Raw genomic sequence first — 22121 nt, 5'->3', positions numbered from 1 at the left:
GTCTTGCTCTACGCTGCCTCTTGAGATCAGACAGCTACACAAAGTCTTGCTCTACGCTGCCTCTTGAGATCAGACAGCTACACAAAGTCTTGCTCTACGCTGCCTCTTGAGATCAGACAGCTACACAAAGTCTTGCTCTACGCTGCCTCTTGAGATCAGACAGCTACACAAAGTCTTGCTCTACGCTGCCTCTTATAATCAGACAGAGCTCAAAGTGCACATTAAGCGAGATTTGGTACAACCCGTAAGTAACACTCGATTCCGACTCGGGGAACCTTACAATCCCGCGTGCAAACACAGGGAACCGTAGAAATGTGAAGGGGAACCTGACAATCCCGCGTGCAAACACAGGGAACCGTAGAAATGTGAAGGGGAACCTGACAATCCCGCGTGCAAACACAGGGAACCGTAGAAATGTGAAGGCGAACCTGACAATCCCGCGTGTTAACACAGGGAACCGTAGAAATGTGAAGGCGAACCTGACAATCCCGCGTGTTAACACAGGGAACCGTAGAAATGTGAAGGCGAACCTGACAATCCCGCGTGTTAACACAGGGAACCGTAGAAATGTGAAGGGGAACCTGACAATCCCGCGTGTTAACACAGGGAACCGTAGAAATGTGAAGGGGAACCTGACAATCCCGCGTGTTAACACAGGGAACCGTAGAAATGTGAAGGGGAACCTTACAATCCCGCGTGTTAACACAGGGAACCGTAGAAATGTGAAGGGGAACCTGACAATCCCGCGTGCAAACACAGGGAACCGTAGAAATGTGAAGGGGAACCTGACAATCCCGCGTGTTAACACAGGGAACCGTAGAAATGTGAAGGGGAACCTGACAATCCCGCGTGTTAACACAGGGAACCGTTGAAATGTGAAGGGGAACCTGACAATCCCGCGTGTTAACACAGGGAACCGTTGAAATGTGAAGGGGAACCTGACAATCCCGCGTGCAAACACAGGGAACCGTAGAAATGTGAAGGGGAACCTGACAATCCCGCGTGTTAACACAGGGAACCGTAGAAATGTGAAGGCGAACGGATAAACAAACTGTGGACTTAGTTAGGCAGTATTGGACTTAGTTAGGCAGTATTGGACTTAGTTAGGCAGTATTGGACTTAGTTAGGCAGTATTGGACTTAGTTAGGCAGTATTGGACTTAGTTAGGCAGTATTGGACTTAGTTAGGCAGTATTGAAGCTTTCAGCCTGAACGCATTTCATTGGCCATGTTCGCTTCAACACTAATTCCCGATTCGCCGTTTACCCTTGCGCCGTACGTAGTGTTGGATGCGACCGACAGTGTCGTTTCGCCGTCACGAGCAAAGCCATTTAGTACATACACTCGTCATGATCGTACTATGACAATTGTCACCCTGCCCGCACCAGCTCGACTCTACATATGATTGGCACGTTCGGTGTCAAATACTGGGATTTGTAATCAGCCAGCCGATTTTTAAAACAAAATTGTACGGTTGTAATATAGTTTTTGAACGCTACTATCTAGTGTCAGGGATTTGAATGTTGCCGTAGAAATAACTTATTGGCAAAGGGGGGGGGGGATAATAAAAGGGACTAACATCTATCCCCCCCCCCCCAACAACACAAATGTTGATTATAATTATAATCATTTACGTTGTGATTTCAGATCAAGTTGGTGAACATCAGCAGCAACGACATTGTTGACGGCAATGCCAAGTTGACGCTAGGTTTGGTGTGGAGCATCATTCTGCACTGGCAGGTCTGTATACACTGTGCGCGCGCGCGTGTGTGTGTGTGTGTGTGTGTGTGTGTGTGTGTGTGTGTGTGTGTGTGTGTGTGTGTGTGTGTGTGTGTGTGTGTGTGTGACGGCAATGCCAAACTGACGCTAGGTTTGGTGTGGAGCATCATTCTGCACTGGCAGGTCTGCATACACTGTGCGTGTGTGTGTGTATGTGTGTGTGTGGGTGAGGGGGGGATGCTTAAACAAACGTTTTCCAAGACTGATATTTTATTTGTGTAAATGCAGTTCTGCCAAAGCGTGACTTTCAGTGCCCTTTATGATTGCAACAATTGAAAACCTCAGTCAGGCTATCGCTGATCTCATCAATAACAGATACAAGAACGATGCTGTGGTACTTTATTGTTGTGACGGCTATTCATGACGGAAATGCTGAGAAAAAAAGATGTAATAAGCTAGAGGTGTGATTTACCTGTGAAGGTGAAGGACGTGATGCGGGACGTGGCGGATGACCTGAGACCGACCAACCTAGAGAAGACGCTGCTCACCTGGTGCCAGACACACACGGCGGGGTGAGTGCTTACCTGTCGACTGTGCTTTCACACCTGTGACAGGACCATGGTCGTACAGACAAACAGCAAAAACACGTGGTCACATTCACACCTGTGACAGGACCATGGTCGTACAAACAAACAGCAAAAACACGTGGTCACATTCACACCTGTGACAGGACCATGGTCGTACAGACAAACAGCAAAAACACGTGGTCACATTCACACCTGTGACAGGACCATGGTCGTACAGACAAACAGCAAAAACACGTGGTCACATTCACACCTGTGACAGGACCATGGTCGTACAGACAAACAGCAAAAACACGTGGTCACATTCACACCTGTGACAGGACCATGGTCGTACAGACAAACAGCAAAAACACGTGGTCACATTCACACCTGTGACAGGACCATGGTCGTACAGACAAACAGCAAAAACACGTGGTCACATTCACACCTGTGACAGGACCATGGTCGAACAGACTAACAGCAAAAACACGTGGTCACATTGACGCTTGTACGTGAACGCGCACGCGTATAAACAACGTCTCTGATGCTTCTCTTACACTGTGCGGAATGTCCCTTGCCAATAGCATTCGCCAATAATTCCTAATAATCAGGACATGGTCGCAAGACATTCGTAAATGTTCTTAACCATTCGCCACCATTCGTCTATTGTTGCGAACATTAGCAACATGCTCCTAATATTCGCAAAATTCGCAAGGAAGGCATACTCTTCAGTCTTTCGCAACGTACTCGTAAGTATTCGCAAGCCATTCGTAATCATCGCAATGTATTCGTAGCGCTCGCAAGGCATTCGCAACCATTCGTTAGGTTTTGTCCTTGCGAACATCTTGTGAATGGTTGCGAATTCCTTACAAACAATGCGCATTGCGTAATAGCTTTATTTGCAAAGTGTTCGCAAGCACTCGCAACACCATTCGCAATATTCGTAATAAATTCGCAAGAAATTCGTATGTGGATTCGGATGCATTCGTAATGATCCGTAGAAACTCGCAAGCACTCGCAACCATTCGTAAGACATTCGCAAGGCTTTGTTAGGCTTCACATTTTTAATGTGTTTCCTCTCCATTCGCCTCTTTTGTTTGCCAAATACATTTTCGTAATCGCAAGGATATTCGGCACAGTGTAAGAGCAGCGTGAGAGAGAGAAAATGCCGTACGTCATTGCGCGACTGTCTGTCTGTCTGCCTGTCTGCCTCTCTTACGTACAAACGCACGCACAAACACATATACAACACTCGCAGAGTAGATCTGGTGTAAGAATTATTAATGATATATTTGTATTTAATGAAGAAATGTCAGTTCAAAAAAGACCAATGAAGAAGGATGCTCCCCGCCAAGAAAAACAAAAACAAACAAAAACAACACTCGCACACAGGCCGCCCCTGTCTGTCTTGCTGTCCGCCCCTGTCTGTCTTGCTGTGTCACAGGCCGCCCCTGTCTGTCTTGCTGTGTCACAGGCCGCCCCTGTCTGTCTTGCTGTGTCACAGGCCGCCCCTGTCTGTCTTGCTGTGTCACAGGCCGCCCCTGTCTGTCTTGCTGTGTCACAGGCCGCCCCTGTCTGTCTTGCTGTGTCACAGGCCGCCCCTGTCTGTCTTGCTGTGTCACAGGCCGCCCCTGTCTGTCTTGCTGTGTCACAGGCCGCCCCTGTCTGTCTTGCTGTGTCACAGGCCGCCCCTGTCTGTCTTGCTGTCCGCCCCTGTCTGTCTTGCTGTGTCACAGACCGCCCCTGTCTGTCTTGCTGTGTCACAGGCCGCCCCTGTCTGTCTTGATGTGTCACAGGCCGCCCCTGTCTGTCTTGCTGTGTCACAGGCCGCCCCTGTCTGTCTTGCTGTGTCACAGGCCGCCCCTGTCTGTCTTGCTGTGTCACAGGCCGCCCCTGTCTGTCTTGCTGTGTCACAGGCCGCCCCTGTCTGTCTTGCTGTGTCACAGGCCGCCCCTGTCTGTCTTGCTGTGTCACAGGCCGCCCCTGTCTGTCTTGCTGTCCGCCCCTGTCTGTCTTGCTGTGTCACAGACCGCCCCTGTCTGTCTTGCTGTGTCACAGGCCGCCCCTGTCTGTCTTGATGTGTCACAGGCCGCCCCTGTCTGTCTTGCTGTGTCACAGGCCGCCCCTGTCTGTCTTGCTGTGTCACAGGCCGCCCCTGTCTGTCTTGCTGTGTCACAGGCCGCCCCTGTCTGTCTTGCTGTGTCACAGGCCGCCCCTGTCTGTCTTGCTGTCCGCCCCTGTCTGTCTTGCTGTGTCACAGACCGCCCCTGTCTGTCTTGCTGTCAGCAACTGAGTCATTTCACCTGTTATCAATGAGGTATCTGTCCGCACAATTTATCATTTCATTGTGTTCGCTGCAGGTATGAAGGTGTGTTAATCACAAACTTTACCAAGAGTTGGAGGGACGGACTGGCCTTCAACGCCTTGCTTCATCACTTCCGGTACATCCGTGCGTGCGCGTGCTTGCGTGAGTGCGAGCTCATGCGTGTGTGTGTGTGTGTGTGTGTGTGTGCGTGTGTGTTTGCCGTGTGTGTGTGTGTGTGTGTGTGTGTGTGTGTGTGTGTGTGTGTGTGTGTGTATATGTGAGTGCGTGCGTGCGTGTGTATGTGTGTGTGTGTGGGTGGGTGCGTGCGTGCGTGTGTCTGTCTGTGTGTCTTGTCAATGGGCGTGTGCTTACGTACGTGCATATTTGCGTATGTGCGTGCCTGCGCGTATATGTGTAGTTTCTTTGATGAGCTCGACCACGAAGCATCATCATCATCATCATCATCATCATCATCATCATCATCATCATCATCATCATCATCATCATCATCATCATCATCATCATCATCATCACTTCTATCAACCTCTTCAACTCTCATGTGTCTCTGACGACAGACCGGACCTGTTTCGCTACGAGAGCCTGCTGCTGAAGGACAGCGAGACACGGCTCAACCACGCCTTCTCACAGGCCGAGGATCGCCTGGGCATCGCCAGGCTGCTTGACGCTGAAGGTAGGTGGAACGATATACGATTGTGGGATGACATTTTTTTAATTCAAAATTTCATCATTAATCATTGCCTCGCTTGTGTCTTGAGAACAAGCTTCAGATTAGTTTATTTTCTGTATCATAAGTGTTTGTCTCTATGTCCACTTCAACGACCGCTGGGTCGCAGTTCAGTGACCGTAACGTTTTGTTTTGTTTTTTTGTTTTGTTTTGTTTTTTTGTTTCGTTTCGTTTCGTTTCGTTTCGTTTCGTTTCGTTTCGTTTCGTTTTGTCTTAATGAAACGTTCCTATAACATTCATTTCTTGGTTTTTTTATTCTGATCTTTTGAATGGATTATGGAATAAGACAAGGAATAGGCGCTCGTTAGGTTTTGGAGGTCAAAGGTTGTCAGTGTTTTAAGAGGGGCGGCGAGGAAGGGGTAGTGGTGGGAGGGGAGGGGTAACTTAAGTGTTCAGGTCACTATCGGAATCATTGCAGTAAAGGTTCCTGAAGATGAATAATTGATCACATTTAGATGTGATTGACAGAGTGTATCACTGAGGCAGAAATAAATGTAAATGTATTTTAAATCTGCACCCGAATTTAGTAATAGACATCTTATATATAAACATAAAGGATATATATGTTACGCTTTGGATATGCGCAAGCGCGGATTTTGCGAGGGGTTGCAAGCCCTCTCCTTCAGCCTGTGTAGGGTTTGTTGGGTTATGTCCCTTCCGCTTGTGTTGCCAACAGAGCCCGCTGAAGTACACCAGCTGTCCTTGTGGACCGTAAAGCAATAACGAACAGAGCAGATACGTTAGTAAGACTGCCAAAAGAAAAAAATCCGTGTTTATGTCAAATGAAAATGGACATTTAACTGTTCTTATCTTATTTTATTGACATTGCTATGATAACACGGGTAAACACGCCAACGCACCAGAATCGCTCTTTTCAGTGTTGATGGTGAAGGTACGAGTCAGTGTAGGCGAACACGCTGTTACAAAAGATGAAAGAGATGTGTCGATGTAATGTAAATTGTATGTGCATAACAACACTGTTAGGTAGATAATATTGTTGGCAATTCTCTTAGATCTTGCTGTGTTCCCAGCTTGTCGGTGCAAAATAACAGACTCCACAACGTTTTTCATGACCTACCTGACGGAGCATGTTAATCGGAAGGATCTTTCACAGACATAAAAGTTCTGTGTTAGAGTAGTAGGCTTCAAAGTTGCTGCTGCATAATCTGTCTTCTTTGTTACAGTCGCGATGGTCGTCATAGTCATCCCCACCTGCCCAATATAATCGGTCTGTTAAAGCCATAAAGGTTCAGTCCTTTGTTACAGTCGCGATGGTCGTCATAGTCATCCCCACCTGCCCAATATAATCGGTCTGTTAAAGCCATAAAGGTTCAGTCCTTTGTTACAGTCGCGATGGTCGTCATAGTCATCCCCACCTGCCCAATATAATCGGTCTGTTAAAGCCATAAAGGTTCAGTCCTTTGTTACAGTCGCGATGGTCGTCATAGTCATCCCCACCCGCCCAATATAATCGGTCTGTTAAAGCCATAAAGGTTCAGTCCTTTGTTACAGTCGCGATGGTCGTCATAGTCATCCCCACCTGCCCAATATAATCGGTCTGTTAAAGCCATAAAGGTTCAGTCCTTTGTTACAGTCGCAATGGTCGTCATAGTCATCCCCACGTGCCCAATATAATCGGTCTGTTTAAAGCCATAAAGGTTCAGTCCTTTGTTACAGTCGCGATGGTCGTCATAGTCGTCCTCACCTGCCCAATATAATCGGTCTGTTGAAGCCATAAAGGTTCAGTCTTTCCCGGCCCGGAGAAACAGTTGGTCCGCTCACTGTCTGTTGTCTGCCAGGCTTGACACGGGATAAGACCGTCCCTCCATTTGATCACATACCCACACTCAACACGGGATAAGACCGTCCCTCCATTTGATCACATACCCACAATCACCATCCAGACAGTCCTGTGCTATTGGAGTTTTATTAATCAATTTCGAAGATTGGCATTAGTTTCCGTAAAGAGATCGATCCGTGAAAATCTCCGCACAGAAGAACTGTTGAAATGTTGTTATGTGTCACTATGTATTTTATATTTTGTAAGCGCCTAGGGCTATATTTAGATTAGGCGCACAAATGTTCATAATAATAATAATAATAATGTGTCCAATGTAAAAGCCAAAACATAAGACTACATTTGAAAAGGGCTTTGTTTAGGCTTTCATTAATTGAGCCCGAAGTTGACTATGCGAAGATTTGGCGCGAAATCTTTTAACCAAAAATTCACTGCCAACATTTCGTTTAGCGAGCTTCGTGAAGTGGACTTCGCCCAGTTGATATGAGGCTTTTAGACGGTGTGATGTGTGTGTTACAGACGTGACGGTGCTATGTGTGGGTGTGTTACAGACGTGACGGTGTCATGTGTGTGTGTTACAGACGTGACGGTGTTATGTGTGTAACAGACGTGACGGTGTTATGTGTGTGTGTGTGTTACAGACGTGACGGTGTTATGTGTGTGTGTTACAGACGTGACGGTGTTATGTGTGTGTGTGTGTGTTACAGATGTGACGGTGTTATGTGTGTGTGTTACATACGTGACGGTGCTATGTGTGTGTGTGTTACAGACGTGACGGTGTTATGTGTGTGTGTGTTACAGACGTGACGGTGTTATGTGTGTGTTACAGACGTGACGGTGTTATGTGTGTGTGGTACAGACGTGACGGTGTTATGTGTGTGTGTTACAGACGTAATAGTGCTATGTGTGTGTGTGTTACAGACGTAACGGTGGACACGCCCGACAAGAAGTCTGTGATGACGTACCTGATGTGTATGTTCCAAGTGCTGCCCCACTCCCTCCTCACCTCGCACATCGAGGTGGAGCCCCCCTCCTCCCGCCCCAACACCGCCTCCTCCCCCTCCCCCATTCACTCCCCCACCTCCCCCGCCTCGGAGACATCGGTGTCGTCGTCCTCGGAGTTAGCTGCCCTTGTTCCGCAACCGGCGAAAATCATGGAGGTGAGTTGAGCATGTGATGATGTTTTGTTTTGTCAAAAAGGAAGGAGAGAAAGCGAGAGATAGCGGGAATGCAAGAACAAGCAAACCAACAAACACAAAACAAGGCAACCATCCGACGGTTGAACCAACAAACACAAAACAAGGCAACCATCCGACGATTGAAAAAAAAAATAAGCAAGAACAAGCAAACCAACAAACACAAAACAAGGCAACCATCCGACGGTTGAACCAACAAACACAAAACAAGGCAACCATCCGACGGTTGAACCAACAAACACAAAACAAGGCAACCATCCGACGGTTGAACCAACAAACACAAAACAAGGCAACCATCCGACGGTTGAACCAACAAATAAGCAAGAACAAGCAAACCAACAAACACAAAACAAGGCAACCATCCGACGATTGAACCAACAAATAAGCAAGAAAGCAAACAAATAATCAACTAGCCAACCACTGAATCGATTGACGTAATCCCTATAGAATCAATATGTGTTTAGAAGCAGGCAGTTGACAGGCAGACGGGCAGGCATAAACACACCGCACGCACACCGCACGCACACCGCACGCACACCGCACACCGCACGCACACCGCACGCACACCGCACACCGTACACCGCACGCACACGAATTTGCGTGGTGCAAGAAAGAGGTTAAAAGTATTTTTGTTTTGTGAATGCGTTTGAAATGAAGTCTGACATTTCCTGTTTGTGTGGTTTTCTCTCTTTTTGTGTGTGCGTGTCTATTCAATCATGCCACAATGCACTGCGGTTGAGGGTTTGTTCTACATGCAGAGAAGCGGTTGTACGTTGAAATTGCGTTTTCGGTTGATATGCGCAGTGCTCAGCTTGTGAATATCGGTACGTCTGGCATTGTCTGACTTTCACTGTCACTAGCTTTAACTGTTTCAGCGCCCGCATATGTGTGTGTGTGTGTGTGTGTGTGTGTGTGTGTGTGTGTGTGTGTGTGTGTGTCTGTGTGCATGCGTGCGTGCGTGAGTGCGTGTTCGTGCGTGTTCGTGCGTGTGTGTGTGTGTGTGTGTGTGTGTGTGTGTGCCTCCGTGTCAGCTTGTGTGCGCATATGTGTGTCACAGTGTGTGTTAGTGTGTGTGTGTGTGTGTGTGTGTGTGTGTGTGTGTGTGTGCATGCGTGAGTGCGTGCGTGCGTGAGTGCGTGTTCGTGCGTGTGTGTGTGTGTGTGTGTGTGTCTGTGTGCGTGTGTGATTGTGTACTTAAATGTCCTTTCTTTTCTGTGTATTCACTTACGCCTGTGCGTTCTACGCGGCGTGCACCTGTGCTAAAGACTCTGGCAATCCCATTATCTCACCAGTAATGAACGATAGGTTTTGCTGCCAAGTGTATCCGACACCGCACACCGTATCTGCACAACCCACCCGTCTATCATTCCTACTCTCGGGCCATCGGAGCCCGCCGCTTTTAATGGGACGGGGTAGGCTACTTTTTATTGACACAATCTATTCCTGTAATGTGTTCACTGTAGCCACGTTTTTATCTTTTTTACATTAAGTCAAGTTTTGACTAAATGTTTTAACATAGACGGAGGGAATCGATACGAGGGTGGTTGTGTATGTGTGTATGTATGTATGTATGTGTGTGTGTGTGTGTAGAGCGATTCAGAGAAAACTACTAGACCAATCTTCATGAAATTTCACATGAGAGTTCGTGGGTAAAATATCATCAGACGTTTTTTAAATTTTTTCGATTAATGTCCTTGAAGACGTCATATCCGGCTTTTTGTGAAAGTTGAGGCAGCACTGTCACGCCCTCATTTTTGAACCAAATTGGTTGACATTTTGGTGAAGTAATCTTCGACAAAGCGGTTAGTCGAGATTATCTTAAATAATAGTCTCGGCGATGACTGTTTATTGTGTTTAACGCCGATGCCGACAGCTTGACTAAATGTTGTTATATCGCTTCACGCGACTTGTTTATTTTTTTTATTTATTTAAATTTTTTTATTGTTTAATCTGGTTTATTTTCTGCCGTGTTACCCTATGCGCTATCGGGGCAGAACAGCGATTGCGTCAATCTGGGTAACTTTTGCCCAGAAGGAAATGCAAGCAGAGGCAGGAGTTATCTCCCGTCTTTCCGCGGTAATTTTGTAGATTGGGACGTGGGGTGTGTCACTTTTGAAGTGCGAAAAATGAATGCAGATGTAGGCTACACCGGATATGACTAATTTAAACTCGAGTTTTCCTTGTTTGTTGTTGTTTTGCAGAGAGAAGGAGGGTTAGAGAGAGAGAGAGAGAGAGAGAGAGAGAGAGAGAGAGAGAGAGAGAGCTACTCGGCAATTACGACAGAAATACAAATCTTTTCAAGTCGGCGTTTTACGAGCAGCTTTTTTGGAAAGAAGGAAAGGCCGTGCTGACTCGCATGACGTACGCAAACACAGACACACGCACACACACTGTTACGAAGCGGTTTACTCGTATCTGTGGTAATGTGTATTGTTGTAAATAGAATAGACTATAGCGATGGTCAGACATTGGAAAGGGCTATAGGCTGCATACCGTCGCGTTGACCGCAGTTGAACCTTGTGTAACTGACAAGGTTTTTCACGTGCAAGTAATGCAGACGACAGCTCACTGGCAATGTCATAGCAAGAACGACTTTGTAAAATCAGTCGCCGTCAAGGAGCCAAGCTCGACTCATGTTTTTCGTAACACGTTAGCAGACGGGCTCCTGTTTTAGGTATCTGACTGAAGAAGGATGAAGACTGACGAACTTTCCCTATCAGTCTACGTGATATCTTCCATTTTCATGCTCATGCCAGGCCGGCGACTGTACTAAATGTTGGCTTTACACTCTTTTGAGGTATGTTTGAAACCGGTTATATTTTCATGTCATGTTGTCGTATGTGAGAAGAGTGACTGGTTCTGTGTTTAACGTTATTGTGTAGGCCTAAGCTATTGTGCTACACTGCTTAAACATGGGAGGGTTTTACGTAACGTTTTCTTGGCTTTAGAAAACAGGAATTAACGTGTAAATAATTATATTGGCTCATGCAGCTTAATATGTTGGACGAGTGAGTATTTTTATTGTGCGAGTGAAAGAAACTAAAGACAAGTTGACTTATGGACTATAAACTTTACAGTGTTCCAACTGGAGGGTTTCATCGACGGAGGCTGAACTGAACCAGTCAACTGCGGCTTGATGTACATGACCATGGCATGGAGAGCTGGCAGGGTTCTACAGTTAGCCGCCGAGACGAACTGGAAGGATCAAGGACTACGTCAAGCAATGGTCGCGGTGTCGTGAGGACTGGTGCATCCTTGTCAGTCGTCTGAAGGACTTACAGCCATACCAACATCTTGAAAGCCGAAAGATGGCAGTAGGGTAACGTACAGTAGAATACCTATTCGTCTTACCTGTTAAGCTGCTTTGTTTGAGCCAAAAGGTGTCTGCGTCTTGGACTGTAGAGTTTCTTGCGGTGTTGTCGGCCTAGAGTACTGGTCGAAGCCGGAAATGATTTTGTGATGTAAAAAGCTTTGTAAACTAATAATAATTAGTCTTGGCAGTGTCAAGATCCATTTAACACCAGGTTTTTGCGTGTGTGAGTGCGTGTGCGCTTGTGCCTTGTAAGCTACTGTAGCGGACAACTATTCAGATTACATTCAAGCCTGTAAACAAATACTAAACTTATAGAGTGGTGTAGAGGCATTTATGATTGTCTAGAAACCGGCCAATAAAGGACCATAACATCTGGCGCAATAAGGGCTATACCACTCCATAACAAATGGCGCCCAATAGTGTTTGTTTGTTTGACCCTTTAGCAGTATTGTTTTCTATCTCAAGGCACGTGCGCTTACACGGGTGTGAATGATTGTTTTGTTTGTCCTGTTTGTCCAGTAACATTTTCAGATTTGATTTGATTTTTGATTTGATGTGTTGACTGGTATATTCTTGCAAGGCCAAGGTCTAACTCGAGTTTCATTCATGATAATTTTTTTAAACAGCTTCTGAACATGACTCCTGTATATAATTCTTTTGACTTTTTGGATAATCTCTGATCGAGATTCAGAAAATTTCATCGTTTTTTCAACAATTCATTTTCTTTTGAGGAAAGGGGGTGATGTTACGAAGCGGTTTACTCGTATCTGTGGTAATGTGTATTGTTGTAAATAGAATAGACTATAGCGATGGTCAGACATTGGAAAGGGCTATAGGCTGCATACCGTCGCGTTGACCGCAGTGGAACCTTTGTGTAACTGACAAGGTTTTTCACGTGCAAGTAATGCAGACGACAGCTCACTGGCAATGTCATAGCAAGAACGACTTTGTAAAATCAGTCGCCGTCAAGGAGCCAAGCTCGACTCATGTTTTTCGTAACACTTTAGCAGACGGGCTCCTGTTTTAGGTATCTGACTGAAGAAGGATGAAGACTGACGAACTTTCCCTATCAGTCTACGTGATATCTTCCATTTTCATATTCATGCCAGGCCGGCGACTGTACTAAATGTTGGCTTTACACTCTTTTGAGGTATGTTTGAAACCGGTTATATTTTCATGTCATGTTGTCGTATGTGAGAAGAGTGACTGGTTCTGTGTTTAACGTTATTGTGTAGGCCTAAGCTATTGTGCTACACTGCTTAAACATGGGAGGGTTTTACGTAACGTTTTCTTGGCTTTAGAAAACAGGAATTAACGTGTAAATAATTATATTGGCTCATGCAGCTTAATATGTTGGACGAGTGAGTATTTTTATTGTGCGAGTGAAAGAAACTAAAGACAAGTTGACTTATGGACTATAAACTTTACAGTGTTCCAACTGGAGGGTTTCATCGACGGAGGCTGAACTGAACCAGTCAACTGCGGCTTGGTGTACATGACCATGGCATGGAGAGCTGGCAGGGTTCTACAGTTAGCCGCCGAGACGAACTGGAAGGATCAAGGACTACGTCAAGCAATGGTCGCGGTGTCGTGAGGACTGGTGCATCCTTGTCAGTCGTCTGAAGGACTTACAGCCATACCAACATCTTGAAAGCCGAAAGATGGCAGTAGGGTAACGTACAGTAGAATACCTATTCGTCTTACCTGTTAAGCTGCTTTGTTTGAGCCAAAAGGTGTCTGCGTCTTGGACTGTAGAGTTTCTTGCGGTGTTGTCGGCCTAGAGTACTGGTCGAAGCCGGAAATGATTTTGTGATGTAAAAAGCTTTGTAAACTAATAATAATTAGTCTTGGCAGTGTCAAGATCCATTTAACACCAGGTTTTTGCGTGTGTGAGTGCGTGTGCGCTTGTGCCTTGTAAGCTACTGTAGCGGACAACTATTCAGATTACATTCAAGCCTGTAAACAAATACTAAACTTATAGAGTGGTGTAGAGGCATTTATGATTGTCTAGAAACTGGCCAATAAAGGACCATAACATCTGGCGCAATAAGGGCTATACCACTCCATAACACACACACGCACAAAAACACACACAAAAACACACACGCGTACGCCTACGCGCACGACTGATTAACCCACCTACCATAATTATGCTCCCCTTCCAGCCCGACCATCCCCCCCCCCCACACCAAACCCAACACCCACCACCCGGCCGAAAAAAAAGGATTATTTTGCAGTTTCGAACGCAGACATTTTTGTGTGTGGCACCATATGCACTGAGACATGCGCAAGGTGCATTTGGCGTGACACTTTATACCTGCTTGCTATCTCTATCTCCTCTATCTTGTTCATTTGGCGTGACACTTTATACCTGCTTGCTGTCTCTATCTCCTCTATCTTGTTCATTTGGCGTGACACTTTATACCTGCTTGCTATCTCTCTCTCCTCTATCTTGTTCATTTGGCGTGACACTTTATACCTGCTTGCTATACTCTATCTCCTCTATCTTGTTCCTCGCGGCGTGTACACGCAACCCACAGCATGGGGAATGCCAGAACATGCACCCTACTTATCTTGTGAATCGCTGCGGGCTACTCGGGGATGTGTGTGTGAAGAATAAGAATAAGAATAAGAATATAGTTTATTGTCATGAAACCATTTAGGTTTATAAGACACATACATGTACATAAACAACAACATAAATCATTATGTTTTTTTAAGAAAACAATTGTATACGAACTTCCCCAACATGAATTGTAGATTGTCTTCCAACAACAGTTGACTGGGCATAGTATAAACAGGTATACTTTTATTGACCTGTTTCATTAATTGTTCTCTAAAATGTTTATATTCAATACATGTATCTAGCATATGTAATTCATTTTCTAATACTCCACAACGTTGACATAATCTGTTTTCTTTTGGCGTATTATCATATCGGCCTTTTTCAATCTTCAAGTCATGTGCACTTATTCTATTATGTGTGTGTGTGTGTGTGTCTGTCGTGTCTGTCGGTCTGTCTGTTTGCCAAGGGGTTGACATGAATGTGTAGACTTATGTACACTGTATCGAGTCAAGTTGACTTTCAAGGTGATAAGCATGATTTATTACCTGAGTCAGTCAGTAGAGTTGGTAAAGAGTGGGTTAGTATCTCTGTAGGTATCGTATCAAAATGCCAAGACCGATAGGAATGCTTTGATGCTGATTGTGGCTAAAAATATAAGGTTGAGTATCACATCATTGTGCGCGGAGAATTCGCTAGCACTGGGTTATTATTGGTAGGAGTTATGATACGGTGGAGATGAGAGGGCCCCTTCGGCACGCGTGTGTGTGTGAACATGTGTGTTGGTGTGTGTTATTGTTTGTGTTAGTTTAAGTACGTGTATGCCAGTGTGTGTGTGTGCGTGTGTGTGTGCATGTGTGTGTGTGTGTGTGTGTGAGTGTGTTTGTTTGTTTGCGTGTTTGTGTGTGTGTCTGTCTGTCAGGCTGTCTGTTATTGTGCGCGTGTGTATAGTAGCAATGAACGCGACACAGAAGCTAAGACTTGTTGAGACATCTCATTCACCTAATTAACCTGATACACCCTGGCACGCTGACAAAGTTTAATACAGTCGTTCAGTCTTCTTTTCACCCCAACTCGTACCTTTTTGACGGCTCGGAATGCATTGCAGTGTGAAAATAGATCTGCTTGCACTTGATTTCTTGTGTGAGAGCTGCTATAAACAAATGTTTGGAGGAATACCAGGTTGAGGAATGCCAGGTTATGTGCTTGTGTTTTGTACGTCAGACCACAATTTTGCGTGATTAATTGGCTATAGAAAAAGCACCGAAGGATCGTGGAAACGAAATTCAAATAAGTGTGCGTTATTCCGCTTCAACGTTTGCTCTTCAAGTTGTCTTGACACAGATGACGCTCACTTTCGTTTGTTGTTTGTTGCAAAATATTTGTTGAAAAAAAATGATAGAACCTGAATTCCATAACTAGATCCTGATCGTTTATGGGGAATACATTGTGAATGTTTCGTTGTGCCTATGATAAAGCCGGCTTTCCATAAACTATAGACCTATAGGTCCCTGCATAAACTATAGACCTATAGGTCCCTGCATAAACTATAGACCTATAGGTCCCTGCATAAACTATAGACCTATAGGTCCCTGCATAAACTATAGACCTATAGGTCCCTGCATAAACTATAGACCTATAGGTCCCTGCATAAACTAAACTTTCTTGTGTTTTGATTGGATGACGATGGATAGCACTGGTGGTAAAAGGGCGGTTTGGTCGAGAACGATGGATAGCACTGGTGGTAAAAGGGCGGTTTGGTCGAGAACGATGGATAGCGCTGGTGGTACAAGGGCGGTTTGGTCGAGAACCGTTAATTGTACATATCCGATGAAGTGAACATGACACAATTTTGGATGTAGTGATCAAGCTTCTCGCCAAACAAGCCAATCAGGCGAAGTGTTGCAATGGTTGTATACGCTCAGAGTGAACTGAAGACAGACGACCACACACATAGACCACCAACAACGCTTTAAAACAGTATAAGTGCCAAATCTCAATTGCAAATTATCTTTCATGTTCTTCCTTTTTTTTCTAGAGGTAGGCGCACCTGAAAAGAAAGTGAAAGTAGATTTCTTTGACGATTGTCTGAGATCGTGGCATGCACCAGGAACTGCAAGACAATTCCACAATCGAGAGGCAAACTGAAACATTAACTGAACAAGAAGAGAGACACACACCCGGTTCTTGCTTTCGGACACTGTTGTATCACGTGAACGGGGAGGAAGGAGACAGAAACTGTTTGTTATGGGGGCCAGGACTTGGCGTGTGACCTCTGAGGCTCACAAATGTCAAGTTTGCCTGTGTCACTGGAAACACGTGTATCAACTCAAAACACCAGCTTATTTTGTACGTGGGAAAAAAGGATGGTTATCGGGCAGAAAACGGACAGTGTCTGATTTGTATTGTGATTGTGTGCGCATCGATTTCTACATGTATGTGGGTCAGTGGCTTACCGGGGACCCGTTACGTGGGTGTAAGTGGACAGGGCTGATTGATTATGAAGCGAGGGCTGAGAGGACAGACCTTGTGATGCTTTGATTGTGTGCTCTCAATCCCTGTGTCAAGGTCAGAGAGAGAGAGAGAGAGAGACTGAGAGAGAGAGAGAGAGAGAGAGAGAGAGAGAGAGAGAGAGAGAGAGAGAGAGAGAGAGAGAGAGAGAGAGAGAGAGAGAGAGAGAGAGGATACCTTTTATTATCCCATGACCTGCCTCTTTGTCTCTGTTAGCTGAGGAGGTGATTATTCTGAATAATCCATCACAACCATATGGATAACCCATCACAACCGAGTTTCGATCTCAACTGTCAGTGGTCATTGTCTTTGATTTCAGAGTACAATTGAATAATTTATAGAGGTCATCTGCATATTCAGAGTTTAAAGATGGACTACTTTTTTCAACATACGACTGAAATATTTTGTGGTGTCAAAGTCACTATCACGTATAGGTACAGGCCTACGTGTGTTAATATTGAGAAAATAAAGAATACTTCATACGATACGCACATTCTGCATGGATTTAAAGAGCGGAGTCGAGATATTTCGCTGGCTGAAGCGACTGCATGGTCAAAGGCATGTTCAACGAGTATAGCGAGTGGGATCAAGGGACGATACTCCCTAACTTTTACACAGACAGCCATCTACACAGAACCGTGAGAGAGAGAGAGAGAGAGGGAGAGGGAGAGCAATCAAAACACAACCCAGTCACCTGGTAGTTCGAAAACTCAATCTGAAACTGACATCGATTGTCGAAGGCATGCATGCGGTGCATAACTCTGGAAAAGTTGTCGTAGCTGGGAACCCGTTGAGATCCATTCCAACGCCAAAAAAATTATCAGAAGAGTCACCATGAAGTCAAATCAAACGTTAGGTTTTCTCATTTGGTCATTTGCTTTGGCTTTAAGTGTATTGCTTCGATTGATAGCTGAATCTGCTTGCAACCGTGCTGTTCAAGACTGTTCGAACTGTCGTCTGCCAGACGGGCTTGTGTGAATCCGAGTCGAGTCAACTGCGGGGTTCAGCGACAAATGAGGGAGTGGCATCCGGCAAAATGAAAAGAAGAAGACGAAAAGAAGTTGGAGATACAGTTAAGATAGGGCCTATATGGGGAAGAGAAGAGGATGTGAGGTGTTAAATGTTCAAACTCAAGACCGGGACAAAGTAGAAAGCGATGTACCGCGACTCTCAGTGCCGACATACAACTTCCAAGCTTTACTGCTTAACGTCTAGATCTACAACAGGCGAAGTATTGAAGCTTTGGCTCACCTAAACCCGACCACTGAATAATTATGTAAGTGATCCACGTGTGAAAACCGAAACAGAACAGCGCGATGACAGCCAACATTTCTATCCCCGACTGACAAACAGTAACACTGCATGCGAACTGACTTGGGTCAACGATCAAACCAGCACGGCCCGAACTGAATTTGTTGCGCTGTCATTATTGTGCGCAATTCTGTTAAAAATATAAACCCGGTATGCCGAATTGAGTATTTATAACGAAAGCCGATGTCAAATATACACAGGGATATTTTAAAATGACTTTCAAAATGTAAAAGCAGATAGCAGACCTTTTTATAAGCAAAATGAATGACTGAATGTCCACATACAAGTCGAATGACGCCGTCCATTATGCTGACAAATGGGAACTAGCTTTGCGCATGAATTCATTGACATGAATTTCGACTGCGGAGGCTTTTGGCAAGCTGAAAACAGGCACGGGCAGGTTTTAGTGGAAAAAGTAAGTGTTTTTAATGAAAACGTCGGAGTAATGGGATAAATAGCTTACACACCTCGTCCTGATAATCAGAACTCGGAGTGTGTAACCTATATATCATCCCGATGGTAAATTGTTCCAAACGTTGTTACATCGGCTGTCTGAGACGAGCAACATGACGTCATCGTTGTGTTAGTTCCGTATTCTGTCGGTCTCTCCTCAACCTCAATGTTACTAGGGTCATACCGACCTCCGCCTATCTTGTACAATGTCACGGTGACATGGCTTAAAGTGAACGTGCTTTAACCATTAAAGGGGAACCATACCCGTTGAACTCAATCTCAAGTCTGAAGGCAAACTTTCTCAGTACAAGGAATGATTGTATGCTAATTCGTCATATGATTTGTGTTCGGTCGAACTTTTAAATACTTTATTTTTTACCTTTGCCTTACACGGACATATCTGGTCTCGGCTAAACCGATTTCAGAGCCTTTTAAACGTCACAGTCAAACGTCGTTGTTGTGCATATGGTACACATTCTCTCAAAAACAAAACATACATGTATTTACTTGGTTACCTCTGCGGAAAACCCACACGCTGGGACTGAATTAAGGCCGGTTTCGACAAATTACAAAATTAGATTTTATGGTTGGAAGCGCCACTTTAAATCTCAGTCCGGAAATCCCATCATGCTTTGCTGTGCACGTGATTGTGCAGACATGCGCCGCAAGCGATCGCCATCTGTCAATTAGCCATCTGTCAATTAGCCATCTGTCAATTAGCCATCTGTCAATTAGCCATCTGTCAATTAGCCATGGCGTAAACGGGACCCAAAGCACAATTACGAGTAGGCTCTTTGCGCTTTCATTGGATGGAGGCGAGGATGGAGGCGAGGATGTCTGACGGCTGGGGAGGACATGTGAGAAAGACGTTTCCGTTGTCGACATGCGTGCAACAGTCTGTCCGCGTTTGCGTCATTAGTCAGCTTAAGTTTACGACTGACGGAGCGGTCGACGCCAATGCATGCTTTATCGTTTCATTGATTTTATTGATTTATGACGTCATGGAAGTGTAATCGTCATTGAGGACCGATTCATTTTTAATTAAACCGGAAACGCTAAGTGGTCAGTTATTAATCGTTTGTAGCGAGTTACATCGAATTTGCGTCATTACATGGATTACGTTTACGACTGACGAAACGGTCGACACGACATAATGTTTTATCGTCATAATTTGACGTCCAAGTTGGGCTTTTTCTCTTGAAAGTATAATGAGATTTTTGGTGTTTCCGGATGTCACAAACCGCACAAACAGGTACTGGTCGAACTCACACATCGTTTGTTGTAAATTACAGCGAGCTATATTGAATGTGTGTCACTGGAGTGGTTATTTGTTAGACTGACGAAACGGTCGCCAAGCCCTAATGTTTTACTGTCTGAATTTGACATGGCGGGATCGTTTACACAATTAATAACTGATTTCAGAGTTATACGTTTTTGATCAGTTCGGAAACGCCAAATGAGGAAGGCAATTAGTTGCGTGTTGTAAAATGTCAGGGAAATGGTGTTTTAAATCCCCACACAATCCATGTTGTTTGATTGTTGTTGGTTTCCATGGTTGCAAGCGTAACGTCTCGAAGTTCTCCAGCACTTTTCACGTGAACTGATGAGTTTCAGATCACACACGCTGCCCTACTTCCCTGCCCGAAATGGTCATGAGGTTCACAACGACAAAATTAGCAGAGGTAATAAGCGAGTGAAACCACGCAGTCAGAATCACACAAGCTGCTTTCACCCTGCTGTTTCTCCCGAAAGCGGCATATCGCTGCCTAAATCAGTGGCGGGGTAAAAACGTTTATACACGTAAAAACTTCCTCGTACAAAAAACCACGAGTGTACGTGGAAGTTTCAGCTCATGAACGCAGAAGAAGTAGAAACCCTGCTGGAAATATTGCATCACAAACAGGGAAACGAGGCGTAATTCCTAAAACGAGATGGTGTTTTTAAAAGTAGCAATTTAGCAATTGTTTTAAGCGTGTTTTATTCATTTTCTTTGATACAACAACAAACAATAACAACATTATGAACGTTAACAAGCAGACTGCTTATGTACACGTTCTAAGATTTAGCAATTATCTTCAAGTTTACGAGGAAAAGAAGAAGACCAGAAGGTGAGAGATCAGGCCAAGGACTGGGCTTCCTGTTTCAGAGCACACGTGGAATTCACTTTTCCGACAGTCCTCAAAATGTGAAGGAAATCTTCTGACAGCCACTGGCGTTTCCAAGACGACAAACTGCTGGAGACGCGGCCACGAGACAGGTAACAGGTGGGCGGAGCAGACTCGACATACCTGTGTCACTGACCAGGCGATGGTCTGAGTTGTGTGGACATACATTGACCCCAGGCTGACACTGTCGCTAACATCAAACGATGCTCACCTCCTTGCTCTGCATGGCCACCATTTGTACCTTGCTTTCCGGCCCGCATACCGGCACGATTACCGACTACCGAGATACTGGGATTTGTCAGTGGTGCTGTAAGACTGGGGGAACTTGTTGACAAATGTTTTCTCACTTTTATCAACTAACAGCGAGTACAGGATGAAGTTTGGTTGGAGAAGAGTCGTTTTGTCCCCTGACCACCTCGTGTGTGTGTGTGTGTGTGTGTGTGTGTGTGTGAGAGAAAGAGAGAGAGAGAGAGAGAGAGAGAGAGAGAGACAGAGACAGAGACAGAGACAGAGACAGAGAAAGACAGACAGAGAGACAGAGACAGAGAGAGAGAGTACTGTGTAGTGGCAGAACAGATACAATCTACTTGTGAGGCCACATCTAGTGCGCTGTCCCCAATCGATTCTTGCCGCGCCATGTTTGACATTGCGCATGGACTACATGTGTATTTATTGTCACCAACTCGCGTCATTCAGGCCGATACTCGACAACACCAACACTTCTTACTATCTCCTACAACACCAACACTTCTTACTATCTCCTACAACACCAACACTTCTTACTATCTCCTACAACGAGCATGCCTGATATATCATTATTCAAGTCGCTCTGGTTATCGTCAGTTGACGTGACAGAAATCGGTTGGTTGTGCACAACGCACACAGTGACCAATGTCCTGTACAACAGATATTGTTAATACCGTGTTTATCCAATGTCCTGTACAACAGATATTGTTAATACCGTGTTTATCCAATGTCCTGTACAACAGATATTGTTAATACCGTGTTTATCCAATGTCCTGTACAACAGATATTGTTAATACCGTGTTTATCCAATGTCCTGTACAACAGATATTGTTAATACCGTGTTTATCCAATGTCCTGTATAACAGATATTGTTAATACCGTGTTTATCCAATATCCTGTACAACAGATATTGTTAATACCGTGTTTATCCAATGTCCTGTCCAACAGATATTGTTAATACCGTGTTTATCCAATGTCCTGTACAACAGATATTGTTAATACCGTGTTTATCCAATGTCCTGTACAACAGATATTGTTAATACCGTGTTTATCCAATGTCCTGTACAACAGATATTGTTAATACCGTGTTTATCCAATGTCCTGTACAACAGATATTGTTAATACCGTGTTTATCCTATATCCTGTACAACAAGTATTGTTAATACCGTGTTTATCCAATGTCCTGTACAACAGATATTGTTAATACCGTGTTTATCCAATGTCCTGTACAACA

At 44.8% G+C, this 22121-nt stretch overlaps 2 protein-coding genes and 1 long non-coding RNA gene across 4 annotated transcripts in view; all 3 read left to right on the top strand.

Moving 5' to 3' along the window:
- LOC138961335 (alpha-actinin-4-like) overlaps positions 1 to 7686 on the top strand; it is a 38675-nt gene extending 30989 nt beyond the window's left edge. The window contains exons 5-9 of the mRNA XM_070332936.1: positions 1647 to 1739; positions 2199 to 2290; positions 4642 to 4722; positions 5162 to 5277; positions 7649 to 7686. Of these exons, the coding sequence (XP_070189037.1) occupies positions 1647 to 1739; positions 2199 to 2290; positions 4642 to 4722; positions 5162 to 5277; positions 7649 to 7686 (420 nt within the window). The remainder of the gene's footprint in view (positions 1 to 1646; positions 1740 to 2198; positions 2291 to 4641; positions 4723 to 5161; positions 5278 to 7648) is intronic.
- Positions 7687 to 8204: 518 nt separating this feature from the next.
- The window catches only part of LOC138963298 (dystrophin-like), a 411116-nt gene continuing 397199 nt past the window's right edge, over positions 8205 to 22121 (top strand). For both annotated transcript variants that reach the window (XM_070335362.1, XM_070335361.1), the window contains exon 1: positions 8205 to 8289. In XM_070335362.1, coding sequence (XP_070191463.1) covers positions 8284 to 8289 — 6 coding nt within the window. In that variant the 5' untranslated portion in view covers positions 8205 to 8283. The remainder of the gene's footprint in view (positions 8290 to 22121) is intronic.
- On the top strand, positions 11140 to 13509 carry LOC138963300 (uncharacterized). Its single transcript, XR_011454773.1, has 2 exons — positions 11140 to 12788; positions 13069 to 13509. It is a non-coding gene; the product is annotated as an uncharacterized lncRNA (long non-coding RNA).

The sequence above is a fragment of the Littorina saxatilis genome, linkage group LG3 (assembly GCF_037325665.1).
Source record: "Littorina saxatilis isolate snail1 linkage group LG3, US_GU_Lsax_2.0, whole genome shotgun sequence".
Classification (NCBI taxonomy): domain Eukaryota; kingdom Metazoa; phylum Mollusca; class Gastropoda; order Littorinimorpha; family Littorinidae; genus Littorina; species Littorina saxatilis.
Note: the sequence above shows the minus strand (reverse complement) of the source record. Positions and strands in the feature narration are given on the sequence as shown.